Below are 21,094 nucleotides of genomic sequence, written 5' to 3'. Positions count from 1 at the left end.
TATTAAGTACCCGGAACTCTGCTAGATGCCGGGCAGTCACAGCAGAAACAGCCCCAATCCCATGTTCTCAGTATAAGAGGAGGGGAGAACAGATATCATAACTCCATTTCAAAAATTAGGAAACTGAGGCACAAAGAGTGACTTAGCCAAGGTCACTTAACAATAATAATAATGATGATGGGATTTTGTTAAGTGCTTACTATGTGCCGAGGACTGTTCTAAGTGCTGGGGTAGATACAAGGTAATCAGGGCTCACAGTCTTAATCCCCATTTTACAGATAAGGTAATTGAGGCACAGAGAAGTGAAGTGACTTGTCCAAAGTCACATAGCTGATCAGTGGCAGAGGCAGGATTAGAACCCACGACCTCTGACTACCAAGCCCGTGCTCTTTCCACTATGCGACGCTGCTTCTCACTTGTCAAGCGCTTACTATGTCATCATCATCATAATGGTACATGAACAATGTCCAACCTGATTACCTTGTATCTACTCCAGTGTTTAGAACCTTGCTCTGCAAACATTCATTCAAACGTTTTTAAGTGCTTACTGTGTGCAGAACATTGCACTAAGTGCTTGGGAAAGTACAATACAATAATAAACAGCGACATTCCCTGCTCACAATGAGTTCACAGTTTAGAGGGGGATTGAATGAAAGGAAAAGTGCTTGGCACAAAATAGGGGCTTAACAAATATTATTACTATTATTAGCTGAGCATTTACCAAGCACTTTCCAAAGCACTGGGGTATTCATTCATTCAATCATATTTATTGATAGCTTATGGAACAGAGCACTATTCTAAGCTCTTGGGAGAAAACAATGAAACAATAAACATTTTCCCTGCCCACAGTGAGTTTAGTCTTCCAGACTGTGAGCCCGTTGTTGGGTAGGGACCATCTCTATATGTTGCCGACTTGTACTTCCCAATCACTTAGTACAGTGTTCAATAAACACGATTGAATGAATGAGTGTTCTAGAGGGGGGGAGACAGACGTTAATATAAAAAAAATTACAGATATGTACATAGGTGCTGTGGGGCTGGGAGGGGTGAAGAACAGAGGGAGTTAAGTCAGGATGATGCAGAAGGGAGTGGGAGAAGGGGAAGGGGGGGCTAGTGAGGTAGATACAAGATACTCGTGACAGTGGAAAGAGCACGGACTTTGGAGTCAGAGGGCATGGGTTCAAATCTCAGCTCCACCAATTTTCAGCTGTGTGACTTTGGGCAAGTCACTTAACTTCTCTGTGCCTCAGTTACCTCATCTGAAAAATGGGGATTAAGATTGTGAGCCCCCTGTGGGACAACCTGACCAGCTTGTAACCTCCCCAGCCCTTAGAACAGTGCTTTGCACATAGTAAGCACTTAATAAATGCCATTATTATTATTATTATTATTATTATTATTATTATTATTATAATCAGGTCTCTTATGGGGCTCACTGCCTAAGAAGGAGGGAGAACAGGTAATGAAGCCCCATTTTGAAGACGAAGGAATGGAGGCACAGAGAAGTTAAGTAACTTGCTCAAGGTTACACAGCAAATACATATACATATATGTTGATGACTTGCACTTCCCAAGCGCTTAGTACAGTGCTCTACACACAGTAAGCACTCAATAAGTACGATTAAGTGAATGAAATACATGGTGGATCCGGGATTAGAATCCAGGTCCGACTCCCTGGCCCGTTCTGCTGTATCAAACGCTATTTTAATCGTGGGTGAGATAACAATTAATCAAGGAGACAGCCCCTGCCCATCATGCCTGCGGGAGAACAGGCATCGAATCCCCATTTTATAGATGTGGAATTAGGAATAGACGTTAAGTGATTTGTTCAAGGTCAACCGCAAAGCAACCGTTAAAAAGTGAGGATTAGAACCCAAGACTTGCCTTCCCTCCTAACGAACTTCTCCCACCACCTACAATCCCCCTGGACTATGAAATACTTCCAAGACGCTCATTGGCATCGACGGTCAAATCAAAACGCCCAACTCTTTTGAACTGAAAATATGGGCGGCTCTGAAAAGAGTCTTTGGTTTCTGATTGTTTCTCCCAGTTACTGCGGGTGGGGCTTATTTGCCTTTGGCCTTGTGGTGGCTCTCGGTCTTCTTGGGCAGCAGCACGGCCTGGATGTTGGGCAGGACGCCGCCCTGGGCGATGGTCACCTTGCCCAGCAGCTTGTTGAGCTCCTCGTCGTTGCGGATGGCCAGCTGCAAGTGGCGGGGGATGATGCGGGTCTTCTTGTTGTCGCGGGCCGCGTTGCCCGCCAGCTCCAGGATCTCGGCCGTCAGGTACTCGAGCACGGCGGCCAGGTAGACAGGGGCGCCGGCCCTGACCCGCTCGGCGTAGTTGCCCTTGCGGAGCAGACGGTGCACGCGCCCCACCGGGAACTGCAGTCCGGCCCGGGATGAGCGGGACTTTGCCTTAGCGCGGACTTGCCTCCCTGCTTCCCACGGCCCGACATGCCTCCAGAGCTTAAAGTAACACCTACATGAAGCCGGGTAAACTGAACTAAATTTATACGTTTCACAGGGTTTAAGTAAGAAACCAGTTGGTTGGTCCGGATGGTCTTTGCCCTACAAGCCAATAGGACTGGGAGATTAGAAAACCCTCATGTGCATTACAATCACTATATTTCCTCCAATCAATTAGAGGACAGGGAAAACCTATTTTGCGTATGCCCCCGATAAGTATCGTTAGCTGTCGGTAAATCCTACAAATCTTACTGAATAGCCGCGAGTATCATTATGCCTGAACCAGACAAGTCCGCTCCGGTGCCCAAGAAGGGCTGAAAGAAAGCCGTGACTAAGTAGCAGAAGAAAGATGGCAAGAAGCGCAAACGGAGCCGCAAAGAGAGCTATTCTATCTACGTGTACAAAGTGCTGAAGCAGGTCCATCCCGACACGGGCATCTCGTCCAAGGCTATGGGCATCATGAACTCGTTCGTCAACGACATCTTCGAGCGCATCGCCGGCGAGGCTTCCCGCCTGGCACACTACAACAAGCGCTCCACCATCACGTCCCGGGAAATCCAAACGGCCGTGCGCCTGCTGCTGCCCGGGGAGCTGGCCAAGCATGCCGTGTCCGAGGGCACCAAGGCCGTCACCAAGTACACCAGCTCTAAGTAAAGTGGCAGTGAGCCTTCTCAATTAACCAACCCAAAGGCCCTTTTCAGAGCCATCCACACTTTCTCGGAAGGGCTATAATGCACCATTACCTTTACCCCCTGTATTAGCTTGCATCTACCACCATGTGTGGCACCTAGCATGCTCTTGAGTACCGTTAAAATAAAATAAAATACATGCCTTCCTTATTGTGCCATCAGCTGCCTTCGATCCACCTCTATGTGGATGATTTCCAAATCTACATCTCCATCCCTGATATCTCTCCCTCTCTGCAGTCTCACATTTTCTCCTGTCTTCAAGACATCTCTATTTGGGTGTCCTCCCATCAAGTCAAACTTAACATGTCTAAACATGTCTAAAACAGGACTCTTCATCCTCCCACCTAAACCCTGCCCTCCTCTTTCTCATCCTGTAGATGACACCACCATCCTTCCTGTCTCACAAACCCATATGTAACCTTAGAGTTATTCTTGATGCTTCTCTCATATTCAACCCTTATATTTAATCCGTCAGAGCCACCCACACTTTCAGAAAGGCTATAATGCACCATTACCATTACCCCCTGTATTAGTTTGCATCTACCATCATGCGTGGCACCTAGTATGCTCTTGAGTACTGTTAAAATAATAATAATAATAATAAAAATACGTGCCTTCCTTACTGTGCCATCAGCTGCCTTCGATCACTGCAAAAAATCGAAGATCCAAAAGCCCGCTCTTCCCTTAAATCTATTCAGAGGCACATTGGAAGAAGCAGTCCTGGGGGCCAGGCCTGCTTCCAGCTCCACCACGTGTCTGCCTGACATTGGGCAGGTCACTTACCCATTTCTCAGGGAAAGTTTGCCTTCCTGTATTAGGAAAGCTTTCTCCTTACCCACATTATTATTCATTCAATCAATCGTATTTGAGTGCTTACTGTGCGCAGAGCACTGTATTAAGCGCTTGGGAAGTACAAGTTTGCAACACATAGAGACGGTCCCTACCCAACAGCGGGCTCACAGTCTAGAAGGGGGAGACAGACAACAAAACAAAACATATAAGCCAAATAAAATAAATAGAATATGTACAAGTAAAATAGAGTAATAAATATGTACAAACATATATACATATATACAGGTGATGTGGGGAGGGGAAGGAGGTAAGGCGGGGGATGGGGAGGGGGAGTAGGGGGCAAGGAAGGAGGGGGCAAGGAAGGAGGGGGCTTAGTCTGGGAAGGCCTCCTGGAGGTGAGCTCTCAGTAGGGCTTTGAAGAGAGGAAGAGAGCTAGTTTGGCGGATGTGCGGAGGGAGGGCAATTCCAGGCCAGGGGGGAGGACGTGGGCCCGGGGTCGACGGCCGGACAGGGGAGAACGAGGCACAGTGAGATTAGCGGCAGAGGAGCGGAGGGTGCGGGCTGGGTTGGAGGAGAGAAGGTAGGTGAGGTAGGAGGGGGCGTGGTGAGGGAGAGCCTTTAAGTCGAGGGTGAGTTTTTGCCTGATGCATAGGTTGATTGGAAATTTTTGAGGGGAGTAACATGCCCAGAGCGTTTCTGCAAAGACGATCCAGACAGCTGCGTGAAGTAGGGATTAAAGTGGGGAGAAACAGGACATCAGTTCATTTCACAAATAGGAATTCGACTCCCAAAAACATGGCCCTCTAGCTCGCTTTATGAATTCCACTTTCCCCTTGTGCACAGCTCTTTGACTGAGAATGTGGTTGGCCCTTAAAAGGGCCTTTGGGGGTCTTTTGTCAGAATAGAAAAGCAGGACGTTTTAACCACCAAAGCCATAGAGAGTACGGCCCTGGCGCTTAAGCGCATAAACCACGTCCATAGCGGTGACGGTCTTCCTTTTGGCGTGCTCCGTATAGGTGACAGCGTCGCGGATCACGTTCTCCAGGAAAACCTTGAGCACCCCGCGGGTCTCTTCATAGATCAGCCCAGAGATGCGCTTGACACCACCACGACGAGCCAAGCGGCGGATAGCCGGCTTTGTGATTCCCTGGATGTTATCCCGCAGGACTTTGCGGTGGCGCTTAGCACCGCCTTTGCCGAGCCCCTTGCCTCCTTTGCCGCGACCAGACATGATGACAATGCAAATGACCCAAGGCTATGGATTAACGGCCTCGAGCTACACACGAGGTTAATATAGCCGCCAGTCGGACCTGATTGAAAACCGAAAAGGCGCGGGCGGGCTTCTAATTTCTGTTCCTGTGGTCACGTGGGATTGAATTTTGCGAAAGGGAGGAGGGAGAAGAGGGGAGCCGAAATGTACTGAAATCCAACCCAGCATTGTTGCCTATATTTCACTGTTCCCTCAAAGAAGAAATATTTACGTTTCGAATTAATTTGTAGGTGCTTCTGAGAAATCTTATGAAACTGCTGTAGCAATGTGGTCTATTGCCATGGCCCGTGGACTCCACGGGCTTTGGAGTCAGAGGTCATGGGTTCAAATCCTGGATCCGCCAATTGTCAGCTGGGTGACTGGCTAAGTCACTTCACTTCTCTGTGCCTCAGTTCCTTCACCTGTAAAATGGAGATTAAAACTGTGAGGCCCCCCGTGGGATAACCTGATCACCTTGTAACCTCCCCAGCGCTTAGAACAGTGTTTTGCACATAATAAGAGCTTAACAAATACCATCATTATTATTAGAAAGTGCACGGGGCTGGAAGTCAGGCGAATTGCTTTTTGATGGGTTTTTTAAAAATGGTACATGTTAAGCTCTTACTATGTTCATTCATTCATTCATTCAATCAATCGTATTTATTGAGTGCTTACTGTGTGCAGAGCACTGTACTAAGCGCTTGGGAAGTACAAGTTGGTAACACATAGATATGGTCCCTACCCAACAACGGGCTCACAGTCTAGAAGTGGGAGACAGACAACAAAACAAAACATGTGGACAGGTGTCAAGTCATCAGAATAAATAGAAGTAAAGCTAGGATGCGCATCATTAACAAAATAAATAGAATAGTAAATATGTACAAGTAAAATAAACAGAGTAATAAATCTGTACAAACATATATACAGGTGCTGTGGGGAGGGGAAGGAGGTAGGGCGGGGGGATGGGGGAGGGGGAGAGGAAGGAGGGGGCTCAGTCTGGGGAGGCCTCCTGGAGGAGGTGAGCTCTCAGTAGGGCTTTGAAGGGAGGAAGAGAGCTAGCTTGGCGGATGTGCGGAGCGAAGGCATTCCAGGCCAGGGGGAGGACGTGGGCCCGGGTTCGACAGTGGGACAGGCGAGAACGAGGCACAGTGAGGAGGTTAGCAGCAGAGGAGCGGAGGGTGCGGGCTGGGCTGTAGAAGGAGAGAAGGGGAGGTGAAGTAGGAGGGGGTGAGGTGACGGAGAGCCTTGAAGCTGAGAGTGAGGAGTTTTTGCTTGATTCTTAGGTTGACAGGCAGCCACAGGAGATTTTTGAGAAGGGGAGTAACATGCCCAGAGCGTTTCTGCACAAAGATGATCCAGGCAGCAGCGTGAAGTATAGACTGAAGTGGGGAGAGACAGGAAGATGAGAGATCAGAGAGGAGGCTGATGCAGTAATCCAGTCAGGATAGTAGTATGAGAGATTGAACCAGTAAGGTAGTGATTTGAATGGAGAGGAAAGGATGGATCTTGGTGATGTTGTGGAGGTGAGACCAGCAGGTTTTGGTGACTGATTGTACGTGTGGAGTGAACGAAGGAGCGGAGTCGAGGATAACACCAAGTTTGCGTGCCTGTGAGATGGGAAGGATGGTAGTGCCGTCTACAGTGATGAGAAATCAGGGAGAGGGCAGGGTTTGGGAGGGAAGATAAGGAGTTCAGTCTTGGACAAATTGAGTTTTAGATGGCAGGCAGACATCCAGATGGAGATGTCTTGAAGACAGGAGGAGACCCAAACCTGAAGGGAGGGAGAGAGAGCGAGCAGGGGCAGAGATGTAGATTTGGGTGTCATCAGTGTAGAGATGATAGTTGAAGCCGTGGGAGCGAATGAGTTCACCAAGGGAGTGAGTGTAGGCAGAGAACAGAAGGGAATCAAGAACTGACCCTTGAGGAGCCCCTATAGTAAGGGGATGGGAGGGGGCTATGTGCCAGGCAGTGTTCTAAGCCCTGGGTTAGATACAAGGTAATCAAGATAGACATAGTCCATGTTCCATATCACTTCAGAAGCCACTCTTTTTTCATAAGTAATGGAAAGAACTTTGCTTGGCTTTCAGATCGCTGTCTAAGCGTCATCAATTCTCAAGTATTGTCCTGCTTTCCAATTCATACCAGCAGAGGGAGCGATTCCCTAGGATAACAGGAACAGTCAATACCGCCAGCCACTGTCATCCAAGCATTATCAGACAATGTTTGTAAACAATTATCCACTTAATCATTGGTATTTATTAAAAATAATAATGGCATTTGTTAAGCGCTGACTATGTGCCAAACACTGTTCTAAACGCTGGGGGGGAATAAAAGGTAATCAGGTTTTCCCACATGGGGCTCACAGTCTAACTCCCCATTTTACAGTTGAGGTTACTGAGGCACAGAGAAGTTAAGTGACTTACCCAAAGTCACACAGCTGACAAGTGGCGGAGCTGGGATTAGAACCCATGACCTCTGACTCCCAAGCCCATGCTCTTTCCACTGAGTTAAACACTGCTTTAATGAGTGCCTACTAAATGCACAGGAATTGGGAAGATACATCATAGGCAAAGCACATGTTCTCTGCCCTCAAATAGATCACAATTTATAGATTTACTGCTGACAGGGAGATCCTATCAATGGGCTTGAGTTTCACACAAGTATTCTTTTACACAGTTGTTGACTCCCCATAAAAAAAGCCAGTAGTACACCATTTTAGGCCTCTGGATATTCAAGGGACACATAGTCCACTTTTACAGATATCAGATCGAGACAGAGAAATTCGGGCCTGGGAGTCAGAAGGTCAAGTGTTCTAAATCTGACTCTGCCACTTATTATGGTGGTATTTGTTAAGTGCTTACTATGTGCCAGACTCTGTAATAAGCTCTGGGGTAGAAACAAGAAAATCAGGTTGGACACAGTCCATGTCCTGTATGGGGTTCACAGTCTTAATCCCCATTTTACAGATGAGGTAACTGAGGCACAGAGAAGTGAAATGACTTGTCCAAGGCCACACAGCAGACAAGGGGTGGAACTGGGATTAGAACACACGATCTTCTGACTCTCAAGCTTGTACTCTATAATGCCATGCTGTTTCCCTTAGCAGACACTTGCCTGCTGTGTGACCCTGGGCAAGTCACTTCTCATTTCTGAACCTCAGTTCCCTCATCTGTAAAATGAGCCCCTTATAATAATAATAATGGCATTTGTTAAGTGCTTACTATGTGCCGAGCACTGTTCTAAGCTCTGGGATAGATACAAGGTGATCAGGTTGTCCCATGTAGGACACACAGTCTTCATCCCCATATTACAGATGAGGTAACTGAGGTCCAGAGAAGTTAAGTGACTTGCCCAGAGTCACACAGCTGTCAAGTGGCAGAACTAGGATTAGAACCCATGACCCCAAGCCCAGGCTGTTTCCACTTAGCCATGCTGCTTCTCTATATAGGGAATGGACTATGTCCAACCTGATTAACTTAACAGTGCCTGACAAACAGAAAGTGCTGAACAAATACCATTAAAAAATGAAGAGGGAGGAGGAACAATGGGTCACAGCCATAAGCAATTGTGGGCAGGGGTGTGGTAGGTGGGGTAAAAGATAGAGACTAGGAAGATTGTATAAGGAAGGTCTTGGCAGTTCTCTACAGCAGAGGAAAGAATTTACAGGGGAAAATGGCTGATTTCTCACGATCTTCTGACACCAACATACTCCACCCTTTTCTGGGGCCAGGGGCAGGAAACATTTAAACTTCTGCCTCTTTGTGCCCCTTGTAGGCTTCCCCACCATACCTGATACAGCCGGGTACTGATTCCAGCACATCTGGAGGACCCAGGGCGGTGAAGTATTTTTTTTGGGGGTGGTGGGGGAGCTTTCTTTCCTCATCTGCTTGTCCATTTCCTCGACAGAGTCAGGCCACTCATCTCTCCTCCTCCTGATTTGTGAGCACCAGAAAAGAAGGAAAAGGATGGACAGGGACTCCCAGCAGTTCCCCAAGGGTTGGGGCATTTAGGCCTCTCCTGGCTTTGCTACTGCAGGGGTGGCCATTCTGGAGTGTGGAGCAAGAACAAAGTGAGCCGTGTGTGTGTGTGTGTGTGTGTGTGTGTGTGTGTGTGTGTGTGTATGTGTGTGTGTGTTTGGGTGCACAGAAGGTGGTGGGGGGTCTAGTAAAGGGTAGTGCTATTTGTGATCCAGAAACAGAGGTAGCAGGGGAAGTGTGTCCCAGTGTCACCCCAACAGCCACCAGAGCTGGGATTGGGTGTCCCACCAGTCCCTCGGGCCTACCCCACAGCCCACGGACCTCCCTTCCCTAGGACCCGGCCATCCTGAGAAGCTCCACACTTGCCCCTTCACACCCTCCCACTGCCCAAGTCCTTCTTGAGTGGCAGAGGTCGGGGATCTCCCTGGCCAGTCTGGGCAGCCAGACAGTCTCTGTCTCCCTCTGTGTCTCTGCAGGAAGCTACAGCATGGCTCAGCGCTTGGATATCTGGACCTCCGAGGGCAGCACCATCACCCTCCTTTGCAGCTTCTTCCAACCCTGAAAGCTGGTCTGGCCCCTACAGGTGACCATCATCTGGAGATGGAAGGATTTCCACGGGCCAGTGATCTTTGACTCCACTCTGGACAAGCAGGGTGCCACTCTCTGGTCGGGGGGCCCCAAGAGACATACTGGGTCTCTGCAGATCAGAGACCTGATGAAGGTAGATGGGGCTGACTTCTGCCAGGTCCAGGCTCTCACCATGGAAGGGTTGAAAGAGTGGCAGAATCTACATGGGACATTGCTCAAAGTGACAATGACGGGTAAGTCTCCGCTTTGAAGTCCAAATATGATCCCTCTCTGTCCATGGCTTTCCCGTCTTTCCCTTAGATCTTCTTCCTCACCCCTAAGTCAGGAAATATTTTCTGAGTACTAGGGGATTCATGAAACCAGGAGCCTGAGATCTTGTAGAAAATTCAGTGATTCCCTGCTCATGGAAAACACAGCGGAGACAAGACAAACATGTTGTCCACAGTAGTAAAACATGAAGATTTTGTCATGACAACGGTAGTCTTAGGGGTTGCAGAGAGAGAAGGAGGAGGAGGAGGTCAAAGACTGGGCTAGTGGGTGGTGCTCAACATGGGAAGCTTCCTGGAGGAAGTGGTCCTGAGCTAGAATTTAAAGGAAGTTCAGAGAAGTTAAGTGACTTGCCCAAGGTCACGTAGCAGACAAGAGGCGGAGCCAGCATTAGAACCAAGATCCTTTCAACTCCCAGGTCCTTGTGCTATCTACTGGGTCATGCCTCTTCCCAACCTGATTACCTTGTGTCTACCCCAGTGCTTAGTACAGTGCCTGGCACACAGTAAGCATTTATCAAAAACCATTAAAATAAAGAATGCTTGCTGTAATCCAGTCACTGTATTTAGTGCTGGTGTAAATGCAAAATAATCAAGTCAGACACTATCCTTGATGCACATGGGGTCCAATAGGAGGGAGAACAGGTATTGAATCCCCATATTACAGATGAATTAACTGAGGCCCAGAAAAGAGACTTGCCTAAGGTCCCACAGCAGGCACAAGGCAGATCTGGGAGTAGACAGGGGTCCTCTCACTCCCAGGCCTGTGTTCTTTCCACTTCTGTTACAAGTTCCTAAACCTGCTTCCCCCCTTCCTCATCCTCCATCCTTATTTACAGGGAAACAGGGCCCATCCTTTCCTCCCCTTCCCCCTCGATCATCTCCATCTCCACGGCTCTGCACACAGTAAGCGCTCAATAAATAAAATTGATTCATTGATATAGTGGTATTATTTGTTAAGCCTTACTGTGTGCAAAGCACTGGTGTAGTTACAAGATAAGATTCTCCTGAGCAGTGTTTTCCAACTCTGATATTTTGCATCCTCCCAAGCTCTTCGTACTGTGCCCTGTACACAGTAAACCCTCAATAAATACCGCTAATTGTTTGGTAGATTGACAGACATCCTCCACCCTGTTAGAAGTGGAAGACTGTGGCTGGACTCTCCCCCTCTGTAATTCTTGAACTTTCTGACAAGACAGATGAGGCAGAAACCCCTGACCTTTAGCTTTAAGGAACTCACTCAATTTCATGCTTCCCACTTGAATTGACCCAGCTCTCACTCTTTATTCTTCTTAAAGTAACTTACCATGAATAATAATAATAGTAATAATAATTGTGGTATTTGTTAAGCACTTACATGTGCCAGCCACTGTACTATGCTCTGGGATGGATACAAGCAAATTGGGTTGGAAATGGTCCTAGTCTCACATGAGGCTCACAGTCTTCATCCCTATTTTACAGAAGAGGTAACTAAGGCACAGAGAAATTAAGTGACTTACCCAATATCACACAGCAGATAAGTGGCAGAACTGGGATTAGAACACAGATCCTTCTGGCTCTCAGGCCAGTGTTCTATCCACTAGGCAATGCTACGTCTCTCTCATCCAGGATGTCCCCTGTGTCCAAACCATCATAATGGTTGTGCTATTTACTAAGTGTTTCTTCTGTGCCAAGCTTCCCAATCTCTCCCCTTCACAGACCTTCTGGAAACACTCATTCTGGACAGGAAATGTGACTATCAACTCTGTTATATTGTACTCTCCCTAGGGCTTAGTCCAGTGCTCTGCACATTGTAAATGCTCAATAAATGTGATTGAATGAATGAATAAGTACGATTGATTTATTAATATAGTGAAATTATTTGTTGAGCACTCTCTATGTGCCAAGCACTAGGGTAGCTAAAAGGTAATCAGGTTGGATACAGTCCCTGTCCCCATGAGGCTCACAGTGTAAGTAGGAAGGAGTAGGATTCAATACCTATTTTACAGATGAGGCAACTGAGGCACAGAGAAGGTAAGTGTTCTGTCCAAGGTCACACAGCAGACAAGTGGTGGAGCTGGGATTAGAACCCAGGTCCTCTGATTCCCAGGCCTGTGTGTTTTCCACCAAGCCATGCTGCTTCTCATGAACACATCTCCTCTAGGAAGCCTTTCCAGGCTAATGTCATATCTCCCCACTCTTCTGAACTGCTTCTTCAGACCTCTCTCATCACTAAAGCAGTTGGGTCCTTTTACCCTGCATTGTATTTGTGGACCTATCTTTATATTTTATTGCTTGCCCCTACCATTTATTGATTTTATTTTCTGTCTCCCCCACTTTACTGTAAACAGTCTGAAGACAGAAACATTTTTCTAGTCCTCCAAAACCTTCAGTGGTTGCCCATTCAAAATAAATAATAATGATAATAATAATAATAATAATAATAATAATAATAATTGTGGTATTTGTTAAGTGCTTAATATGTGCCCAGGCACTATGATAAACACTGATGTAGATACAAGCAAATCAGGTTGCACAGAGTCCTCGTCCCACATGGGGTTCACAGTCTCAATCTTCATTTTGTAGATTAGGGAACTGAGGCACAGAGAAGTGAAGTGACTTGCCCAGGGTCATACAGCAGACAAAGTGGTGGAGCTGGGAGTAGAACTCAGGAAGTTCTCACTTCCAGTTCCCTGCTCTATCCACTAGGCCATGCTCCTTCCAAGATGTTCTATCTCTGCATCCAACTCATCTCTACATCAAACAGAAACTCCCTACCAACCACTTGAAGGCACTCAATCAGTTCTCCCCCTCCTCCTTGACCTTGCTCATCTCTCACTACTTACTACCAACTGACTTGCTGTACCTCAATTCCATTGAACCTTTGTTCACGATCACCCTTTGGTTTGTAATTCCTTCCCGCTTTGTATTCCATGGCCCATCACTCTCCCCATGTCCATAGCACCACTAATCAGTCAATCATATGCATTAATAATAATAATAATAATAATAATAATAATAATAATAATAATTCAGGCATTTGTTAAGCACTTACTATGTTACAGGTACTGTACTAAGCACTGGGGTAAATACAAGCAAAACAGGTGGAACACAATCCCTTTCCCATGTGGTGCTCACAGTCTCAATCCCCATTTTACAGGGGATTGAGAGGCACAGAGCAGTGAAGTGATTTGCCCAAGGTCACAGAGCAGACAAGTGGTGTTGGAGTACTTACTGTCTGCAGAGTCCTATACTAAGCTCTTGGGAGAGTACAGTATAACAATAAACAGACATATTCCCTGCCCACAACCAGCTTAGATGAGGAGACAGACATTTAAATAATATTAACATAAATAAATCAATTCCAGATAAGTACCCCAGTGTTGGGAGGGAGGATGATTAAAGGGAACAAGTCAGGACAATGCGGAAGGGAGTGGGAAAAGGATTAGAACACTGGGATAATCAGGGAAGGTCTCTTGGAGTTGTGCCTCCCATAAGGCCTCGAAAGAGGGGAGAGTCATTGTCTGATATGAGGAGGGAGGACATTCCAGGCCAGAGTCAGGAGATGGGCTAAAGGTCAGAAGCTGGATAGATGAGACTGAGGTACAGTGAGAAGGTTAGCATTAGAGGAACAAAGTGTGTGGGCTGGGTTGTAGTAGGAGAATATCCAGGTGAGGTAGGGGCAGGCAAGTTGATTGAAAGTTAAAATCATACTTCCTCCAGCAAACTTTCCCTGACTAACTTCTCTTTTTCTACCCTAGTTGCGTTTCTACCCTTCTGCATTGTTTACGCACAGCACTTTTGTCCATGTTATTCATTCAGTTGTATTTATTCAATCATATTTATTGAACGCTTTCTGTGTCCTTATACTCTGCCCCTTCCCCTACGTGAAATTTAATTTAACTTCTGTCTCACTGACTAGATGGTAAGCTCCTTGGGGGTTGGGTTCATGTCTATAGATTCTATTGTATTGTACTCTTCCAAACAGTTAATGCAGTGTTCTGAGTGATCGATAGATTGATTGATCGATATTCTCTCCCCAGTGAAACCACCAGCCACTTCTGAGCCTCCTGGGACTGAAGACGGCTCTTCTTGCCCCTTCTGGCTCTTCTCCTTCTCCCCTGTGGACCTGACTGTAATTCTGGTCCTCTACCTCTCCATGAAGATCCGGATTTGTGTAGTGTTGTTCTTAGGGCTCCAGTGCCAGGGGAGCCTGCCCTCCCCATCAATCTTCCTGTCATCAAGTGGGGTTCCACCACCCACTGAGCCTCTCTTTCTCTCTCTCCCTGTTGTCCCTTACCACACAAAGCCCAACACACTCAGGCTGTAAGCTCATCAATCAGCTACAGTATAGACTGTAAGCTCATCGTGGGCAGGGAACATGTCTGCTAATTCTGTTGTATAGTACTTTCTCAAGTGCTTAGTAAGCTCCTCAAGGCCTGGAATGGTGTCTAGCCCAGAGGATATGTGATGGTCATAGATTTGATGTCTCATTCTACACAGGACTATATTCTCGCCTGTAGCCTTCTCACTTTCCTCCCAATAACCTCCATTACTCATCCTGCTGTGCCTCAGTTACCTCATCTGTAAAATGGGGATTAAGGCTGTGAGCCCCACGTGGGACAACCTGATTTCCTTGTATCTACCCCAGTGCTTAGAACAGTGCTTGACACATAGTTTGTGCTTAACAAATGCCATTGCTATTATTATTAACATTTTCCCCAACTGCTTCATTATGTCTGAAGGAAAGATATGGAGTCGCTCTGCCCCCAGTCCTCAGGGATAAAAATCTCGGTTTGACCCCCTGACTGCTCAAAAAAACGGATTCATGAACGACAAATGTCATGGCACCGCCTAGGTACCTGCTCAGAGCTCCAGCCCCCAATAAAACCCACCAGGGACCCCCCATTCCCCTTAATTAAACTAGTCTGAGCAATAGCAGAGCCTTCAACTACTCGGGCAAAGCCACCGAAGAGGCTGTGTTACTTCCCCCACGGAGACACGAGTTTGTCCCGAAAATTTCAGGAGCAGCAACTGGCTTTCTATCCAGAACAGAGGTCAAGGATCTGGAGAATCAACCCCAAGTGGTCTGGGAGCCGCAGGTATAATGGTTAATTAGCAATTTACGATGAAATCGGAAAATTTTGTCCAACTTGACCGAATTTCCCCCGCAACCGAAAGGGTTTTTCCAGATTTTTGAACGAAAGCGCGTTGTTTCACAAACGAAAAGAAACCGAGAGAAGCTTGAGGGATCACTCCTCGTATAGCGATAGAAATGAAGTCAAGGTATTCCTGATAATTTTAGATATTTGTCGTTTTTTGAGAGGTAACAAACACAACTCCGGAGCCGAGCGGAGAGGTCTGGGCTGGTAGCGAGGCGGGTTGGACAGCGCACCAATCACAGCGCAGCTCCGCCCTATAAATACACCCCGCTCTTGCAAAAATCTCGCACTCTTTTGATTCGTCTGACTTTCTCTTTTTGGGGTGTTTTTTCCTAACTACAATTGCTATGTCCGAGACGGCTCCTGCTCCACCGGTCGCTCCCGCAGCCCCGGCCCCCGCCGAGAAGACCCCGACCAAAAAGAAGGCGAGGAAGCCTGCGGGCGGAGCGCGGCGCAAGGCTGCGGGTCCCTCGGTGTCCGAGCTGATCACCCAGGCTGTGGCGGCGTCCAAGGAGCGCAATGGGGTGTCCCTGGCCGCCCTGAAAAAAGCTCTGGCCGCCGCCGGCTACGACGTGGAGAAGAACAACAGCCGCATCAAGCTGGGGCTCAAGAGCCTGGTCACCAAAGGAACCTTGGTGCAGACCAAAGGCACCGGCGCCTCGGGCTCCTTCAAGATCAACAAGAAAGCTGGGGAAGACAAAGGGAAGCCTAGGGCCAAGAAACCGGTTGCTGCCGCGAAACCCAGGAAAGCGGCCGGGGCTGCCAAAAAGCCCAAGAAGCCGGCGGCATCCGGAGTTAAGAGGGGCGTGAAAAAGACCCCGAAGAAAGCCAAGAAGCCAGCAGCGGCGGCGGGAGTCAAGAAAGCGGCCAAGAGCCCCAAAAAGGCTAAGGTAGCGAAACCCAAGAAAGCAACAAAGAGTCCGGCCAAGCCTAAGGCTGTAAAGCCCAAAGCGGCTAAACCGAAGGCTACAAAGCCCAAGGCAGCCAAGCCCAAAAAGGCAGCGGCGGCCAAGAAGAAGTAGGAAGGTCCTGCGTTATCTTTGTCCTCCACCACAACGGCTCTTTTCAGAGCCACCCATAGATCTCAGACAAAGAGCCAAGTACACGCTGCTACTACCTTGTTCCTGGGCGGGAGGGAGATGAAGCAACGTATTGTGCAGATCATCATCAATCGTATTTATTGAGCGCTTACTGTGTGCAGAGCACCAACAGTGGGCTCACAGTCTAAAAGGGGGAGACAGAACAAAACCAAAGCCAGATAAGCTACAAACTGAGTTTCCCCCGGTCTATGGTATTAGACATTTGGGTGCCAGACTTGGGGAGGATGGGAGGATGCAGGCAAATAAATTCTATATCTACCCCTTCTAGATTGAGCCCGTTGTTGGGCAAGGACCGTCTCTATCTTGCCGGCTTCTACTTCCCAAGCACTTGGTACAGTGCTCTACACCTCCTCCTTGGTTGTAAGTGACCCATATGTGATACAGCACCTCAGTGAGAGATGGGGGTGGCTCTGAAAAGAGCCTTTGGGTATTCGAAATTTGTGATCACAAAGTAGTATTTAAGCCCTCTCTCCTCGGATGCGGCGGGCCAGCTGGATGTCTTTGGGCATGATGGTCACCCTCTTGGCGTGGATGGCACACAGGTTGGTGTCCTCGAACAGCCCCACCAGGTAGGCCTCGCTCGCCTCTTGCAGGGCCATGACGGCCGAGCTCTGGAAGCGCAGGTCCGTCTTGAAGTCCTGGGCGATCTCCCGCACCAGCCGCTGGAAGGGCAGTTTGCGGATCAGCAGCTCGGTGGACTTCTGGTAGCGGCGGATCTCCCGCAGCGCCACGGTGCCGGGCCGGTAGCGGTGAGGCTTCTTCACGCCGCCGGTGGCCGGGGCGCTCTTGCGGGCGGCCTTGGTAGCCAGCTGCTTGCGGGGCGCCTTGCCGCCGGTGGACTTGCGGGCGGTTTGTTTGGTACGAGCCATCTTCTACTACCTAAATACTGAGAATACAATATAAATCCTCTTGCTGGTACCGTTATATATATAGCCAAAGCTCTCCCTTGATTGGATGGGAAAAGATTTTAAATTTCCGCCCTTTGCCATGATTGGGTATTCAAACCCGCGGGTTTTTTAAGCATTCTTTTGTTCGATTGGATAAGGAATAATGCCTTCAAGCCCCCTCCCTCTGCCCCTCCTTTCCCTTTTACTTTCAAGATTAATTTCCCCGCCCATTCTTCTCCCTCAAAGCAATTGATTGCCTTGGGTTTTGTCCTTTGCACCGCCAATAAAATTAGCTCTTCGGTGATTTGTCCCCCACTTTCCATTGAAATTAAATTACTTCGAGCCACATTTTTACGTATTTCATCTTTCCAACATGCTATTCCTCCTTCCTCTGCCCAATTGTCTTTCCCTCTGCCTTTCTTTTGTCGTTTATTTCTGTCTGTTATTTTGAAAAGCCTGCCCTACTGCTTTTCTGTTCCCTTAGAAAATGTTCTAATCCTTTCCCTCTAATGCTGGAATCAATTAATGAATCACATTTATAGAGCACCTACAGTGTATTGTACTAAGCGCCTGAGTTCGTAGGCCCACTCCCTGACCACAACGGGCATACTTTTTTACAGGAAGGAGCTTGGAAATTCGGAAACAATTTCTGAAGAGGAAAATTACTAACGGGGCACATGGCATCCGGTTAGAATAATCAATCAATCAATCGTATTTATTGAGCGCTTACTATGTGCAGAGCACTGTACTAAGCGCTTGGGAAGTACAAATTGGCAACACATAGAGACAGTCCCTACCCAACAGTGGGCTCACAGTCTAAAAGGGGGAGACAGAGAACAGAACCAAACATACCAACAAAATAAAATAAATAGGATAGAAATGTACAAGTAAAATAAATAAATAAATAAATAAATAAATAGAGTAATAAATATGTACAACCATATATACACATATACAGGTGCTGTGGGGAAGGGAAGGAGGTAAGATGGGGGGGATGGAGAGGGGGACGAGGGGGAGAGGAAGGAAGGGGCTCAGTCTGGGAAGGCCTCCTGGAGGAGGTGAGCTCTCAGCAGGGCCTTGAAGGGAGGAAGAGAGCTAGCTTGGCGGAGGGGCAGAGGGAGGGCATTCCAGGCCCGGGGGATGACGTGGGCCGGGGGTCGACGGCAGGACAGGCGAGAACGAGGTACGGTGAGGAGATTAGCGGCAGAGGAGCGGAGGGTGCGGGGTCGGCTGTAGAAGGAGAGAAGGGAGGTGAGGTAGGAGGGGGCGAGGTGATGGAGAGCCTTGAAGCCCAGGGTGAGGAGTTTCTGCCTGATGCGCAGATTGATTGGTAGCCACTGGAGATTTTTGAGGAGGGGAGTAATATGCCCAGAGCGTTTCTGGACAAAGATAATCCGGGCAGCAGCATGAAGTATGGATTGAAGTGGGGAGAGACACGAGGATGGGAGATCAGAGAGAAGGCTGATGCAGTAGTCCAGACGGGATAGGATGAGAGCTTGAATGAGCAGGGTAGCGGTATGGATGGAGAGGAAAGGGCGGATCTTGGCAATGTTGCGGAGCTAAGACCGGCAGGTTTTGGTGATGGCTTGGATGTGAGGGGTGAATGAGAGAGCGGAGTCGAGGATGACACCAAGGTTGCGGGCTTGTGAGACGGGAAGGATGGTAGTGCCGTCAACAGAGATGGGAAAGTCAGGGAGAGGGCAAAGTTTGGGAGGGAAGACAAGGAGTTCAGTCTTCGACATGTTGAGCTTTAGGTGGCGGGCAGACATCCAGATGGAGATGTCCTGAAGGCAGGAGGAGATGCATGTGGGACACGGACTGTGTCATTCATACATTCATTCGTATTTATTGAGTGCTTATTGTGTGCAGATCACTGTGCTAAGCCCTTGGGAAAGAGCGATACAACAAGGAAAAGACACATTCCCTGCCCCACAACGAGTTTACAGTCCAATCTGATTAGATTGTCTTGTCCCAGCACTTAGTACAGTGCATGACACATAGTAAGCGCTTAACAAATACCATCATTATTATATGGTCATGGCAGCCTTAAAATCCCAGACAGGATGGAATACAATACAATGGAATGGGAGGCATTTTTTTAATGGTATTTTTTAAATAGTGTTTTTAAGCACTTACTATGTGTCAAGCACCGTTCTAAGTGCTGCGGTAGATACAGGTTTATCGGGTTGGACACAGTCCCTGTCCCACGTGAGGCTTGCAGTCTTAATCTCCATTTCCCAGATAATAATAATAATAATAATAATAATAATAACAACAACAACAACAATATTTGTTAAGTACTTACTATGTGCCAGGCACTGTACTACTACTACTACTAATAATAATATTTACTGGTGTGCAGAGTGCTGTGCTAAGCACTTGTGGATAGAATATGGGCCTGGGAGTCAGAAGGTCCTGGAGGGAGGGGGAGAGAGCAGGGGCAGAGATGTAGATCTGGGTGTCATCAGCGTAGAGATGATAGTTGAAGCCGTGGGAGCGAATGAGGTCACTAAGGGAGTGAGTGTAGATTGAGAACAGAAGGGGACCAAGCACTGAACCTTGGGGAACCCCCACAGTAAGAGGATGGGAGGGGGAGGAGGAGCCTGCAAAAGAGACTGAGAAAGAACGACCGGAGAGATAAGAGGAGAACCAGGAGAGGACGGAGTCTGTGAAGCCAAGGTCAGATAGCGTGTTGAGGAGAAGGGGGTGGTCCACAGTGTCAAAGGCAGCTGAGAGGTCGAGGAGGATTAGGACAGAATATGAGCCGTTGGATTTGGCAAGCAGGAGGTCATTGGTGACCTTTGAGAGGGCAGTTTCCGTGGAATGAAGGGGACGGAAGCCAGACTGGAGGGGGTCGAGGAGAGAGTTGTTGTTGAGGAATTCTAGGCAGCGCGTGTAGAATAAGGTCAGCTATGTTTTCTGAGCTTGCTTTGCGCAGTGTACTAGGCGATTGGTTAAGATTAGTAAAAACGGTCTCTACCCACCAACCCTCTGGAAGATGAAAAAGTGTATTTTAGGGACGCATAAGTCATAGTTCCAATGTATATGCACGAACGTTGGAGAGTGATGACGCTCATGAGCTAAGGGAATGAAGTGAGTCATTTGGTAAAGCGATTTTACTAGAATCCGTAATTAAAAGGGTATTCGAATGGTATTGGATTCTCCAACCACAAGCTGATATCAATTTATGCTAGTTGCTTGTACCGAAGATAACAGATTTTATAAAATGCAGGACAAAACATGTGAGCAGCCCTTTTTCGAGAAAGTGGGTGGCTCTGAAAAGAGCCTTTGGTTTCAAGAGTTTTGGCTACGGGAATTGCAGCCCTTCGTTCCAGCTTTACTTGCCCTTGGCCTTGTGGTGGCTCTCGGTCTTCTTGGGCAGCAGCACGGCCTGGATGTTGGGCAGGACGCCGCCCTGGGCGATGGTCACCTTGCCCAGCAGCTTGTTGAGCTCCTCGTCGTTCCGGATGGCCAGCTGCAGGTGGCGGGGGATGATGCGGGTCTTCTTGTTGTCGCGGGCCGCGTTGCCCGCCAGCTCCAGGATCTCGGCCGTCAGGTACTCGAGCACGGCGGCCAGGTAGACGGGCGCGCCGGCCCCGACCCGCTCGGCGTAGTTGCCCTTGCGGAGCAGACGGTGCACGCGCCCCACTGGAAACTGCAGACCGGCCCGGGACGAGCGGGTCTTGGCTTTAGCGCGAGCTTTGCCCCCTTGCTTTCCGCGTCCAGACATGATAGCAGCAAACCACCTCCTAAATGAGCCTCTAAGCAACTAAGAATGAAGAGACTAAGGAGTACTAGGGTATTTATAGTCTGTACCGGGAGTGAAATTGAAACCGTTTAATTGGTCAGAAATGTCTCGTGATGTCTTAACCAATGGAATACAGCGATTACAATCCTCTCATTTGCATTGCGTGCCCACGGGTATCCTCCAATGAAA

The 21,094-nt window shown here is 48.1% G+C and overlaps 3 protein-coding genes and 2 pseudogenes across 3 annotated transcripts; 2 read left to right on the top strand and 3 right to left on the bottom strand.

The window, feature by feature from the left end:
- Positions 1–2,066: 2,066 nt before the first annotated feature.
- On the bottom strand, positions 2,067–2,458 carry LOC119946899 (annotated as a pseudogene).
- Positions 2,459–2,741: 283 nt separating this feature from the next.
- LOC119946924 lies at positions 2,742–3,122 on the top strand (annotated as a pseudogene).
- A 1,746-nt stretch (positions 3,123–4,868) lies between these two features.
- Positions 4,869–6,411, bottom strand: LOC119946938 (histone H4). Its single transcript, XM_038768417.1, has 2 exons — positions 6,356–6,411; positions 4,869–5,181 (listed from the first exon to the last, which is right to left on the bottom strand). The coding sequence occupies exon 2, from the start codon at positions 5,178–5,180 to the stop codon at positions 4,869–4,871; it is 312 nt and encodes a 103-aa protein (XP_038624345.1). The 5' UTR covers position 5,181; positions 6,356–6,411.
- A 9,106-nt stretch (positions 6,412–15,517) lies between these two features.
- Positions 15,518–16,192, top strand: LOC119946887 (histone H1.4-like). Its single transcript, XM_038768365.1, has one exon. The coding sequence runs from the start codon at positions 15,518–15,520 to the stop codon at positions 16,190–16,192; it is 675 nt and encodes a 224-aa protein (XP_038624293.1).
- A 4,302-nt stretch (positions 16,193–20,494) lies between these two features.
- LOC119946904 (histone H2A type 1) lies at positions 20,495–20,887 on the bottom strand. Its single transcript, XM_038768383.1, has one exon. It carries the CDS (start codon positions 20,885–20,887, stop codon positions 20,495–20,497), a length of 393 nt encoding a protein of 130 aa, XP_038624311.1.
- Positions 20,888–21,094: the final 207 nt, after the last annotated feature.

Source organism: Tachyglossus aculeatus, chromosome Y4 (genome assembly GCF_015852505.1).
Source record: "Tachyglossus aculeatus isolate mTacAcu1 chromosome Y4, mTacAcu1.pri, whole genome shotgun sequence".
In the NCBI taxonomy this organism is placed as follows: domain Eukaryota; kingdom Metazoa; phylum Chordata; class Mammalia; order Monotremata; family Tachyglossidae; genus Tachyglossus; species Tachyglossus aculeatus.
Note: the sequence above shows the minus strand (reverse complement) of the source record. Positions and strands in the feature narration are given on the sequence as shown.

Excerpts from the sequence above, each read along its gene's own strand:
- LOC119946938 (XM_038768417.1), bottom strand. The coding sequence starts at position 5,180 with ATGTCTGGTCGCGGCAAAGGAGGCAAGGGGCTCGGCAAAGGCGGTGCT.
- LOC119946887 (XM_038768365.1), top strand. The coding sequence starts at position 15,518 with ATGTCCGAGACGGCTCCTGCTCCACCGGTCGCTCCCGCAGCCCCGGCC.
- LOC119946904 (XM_038768383.1), bottom strand. The coding sequence starts at position 20,887 with ATGTCTGGACGCGGAAAGCAAGGGGGCAAAGCTCGCGCTAAAGCCAAG.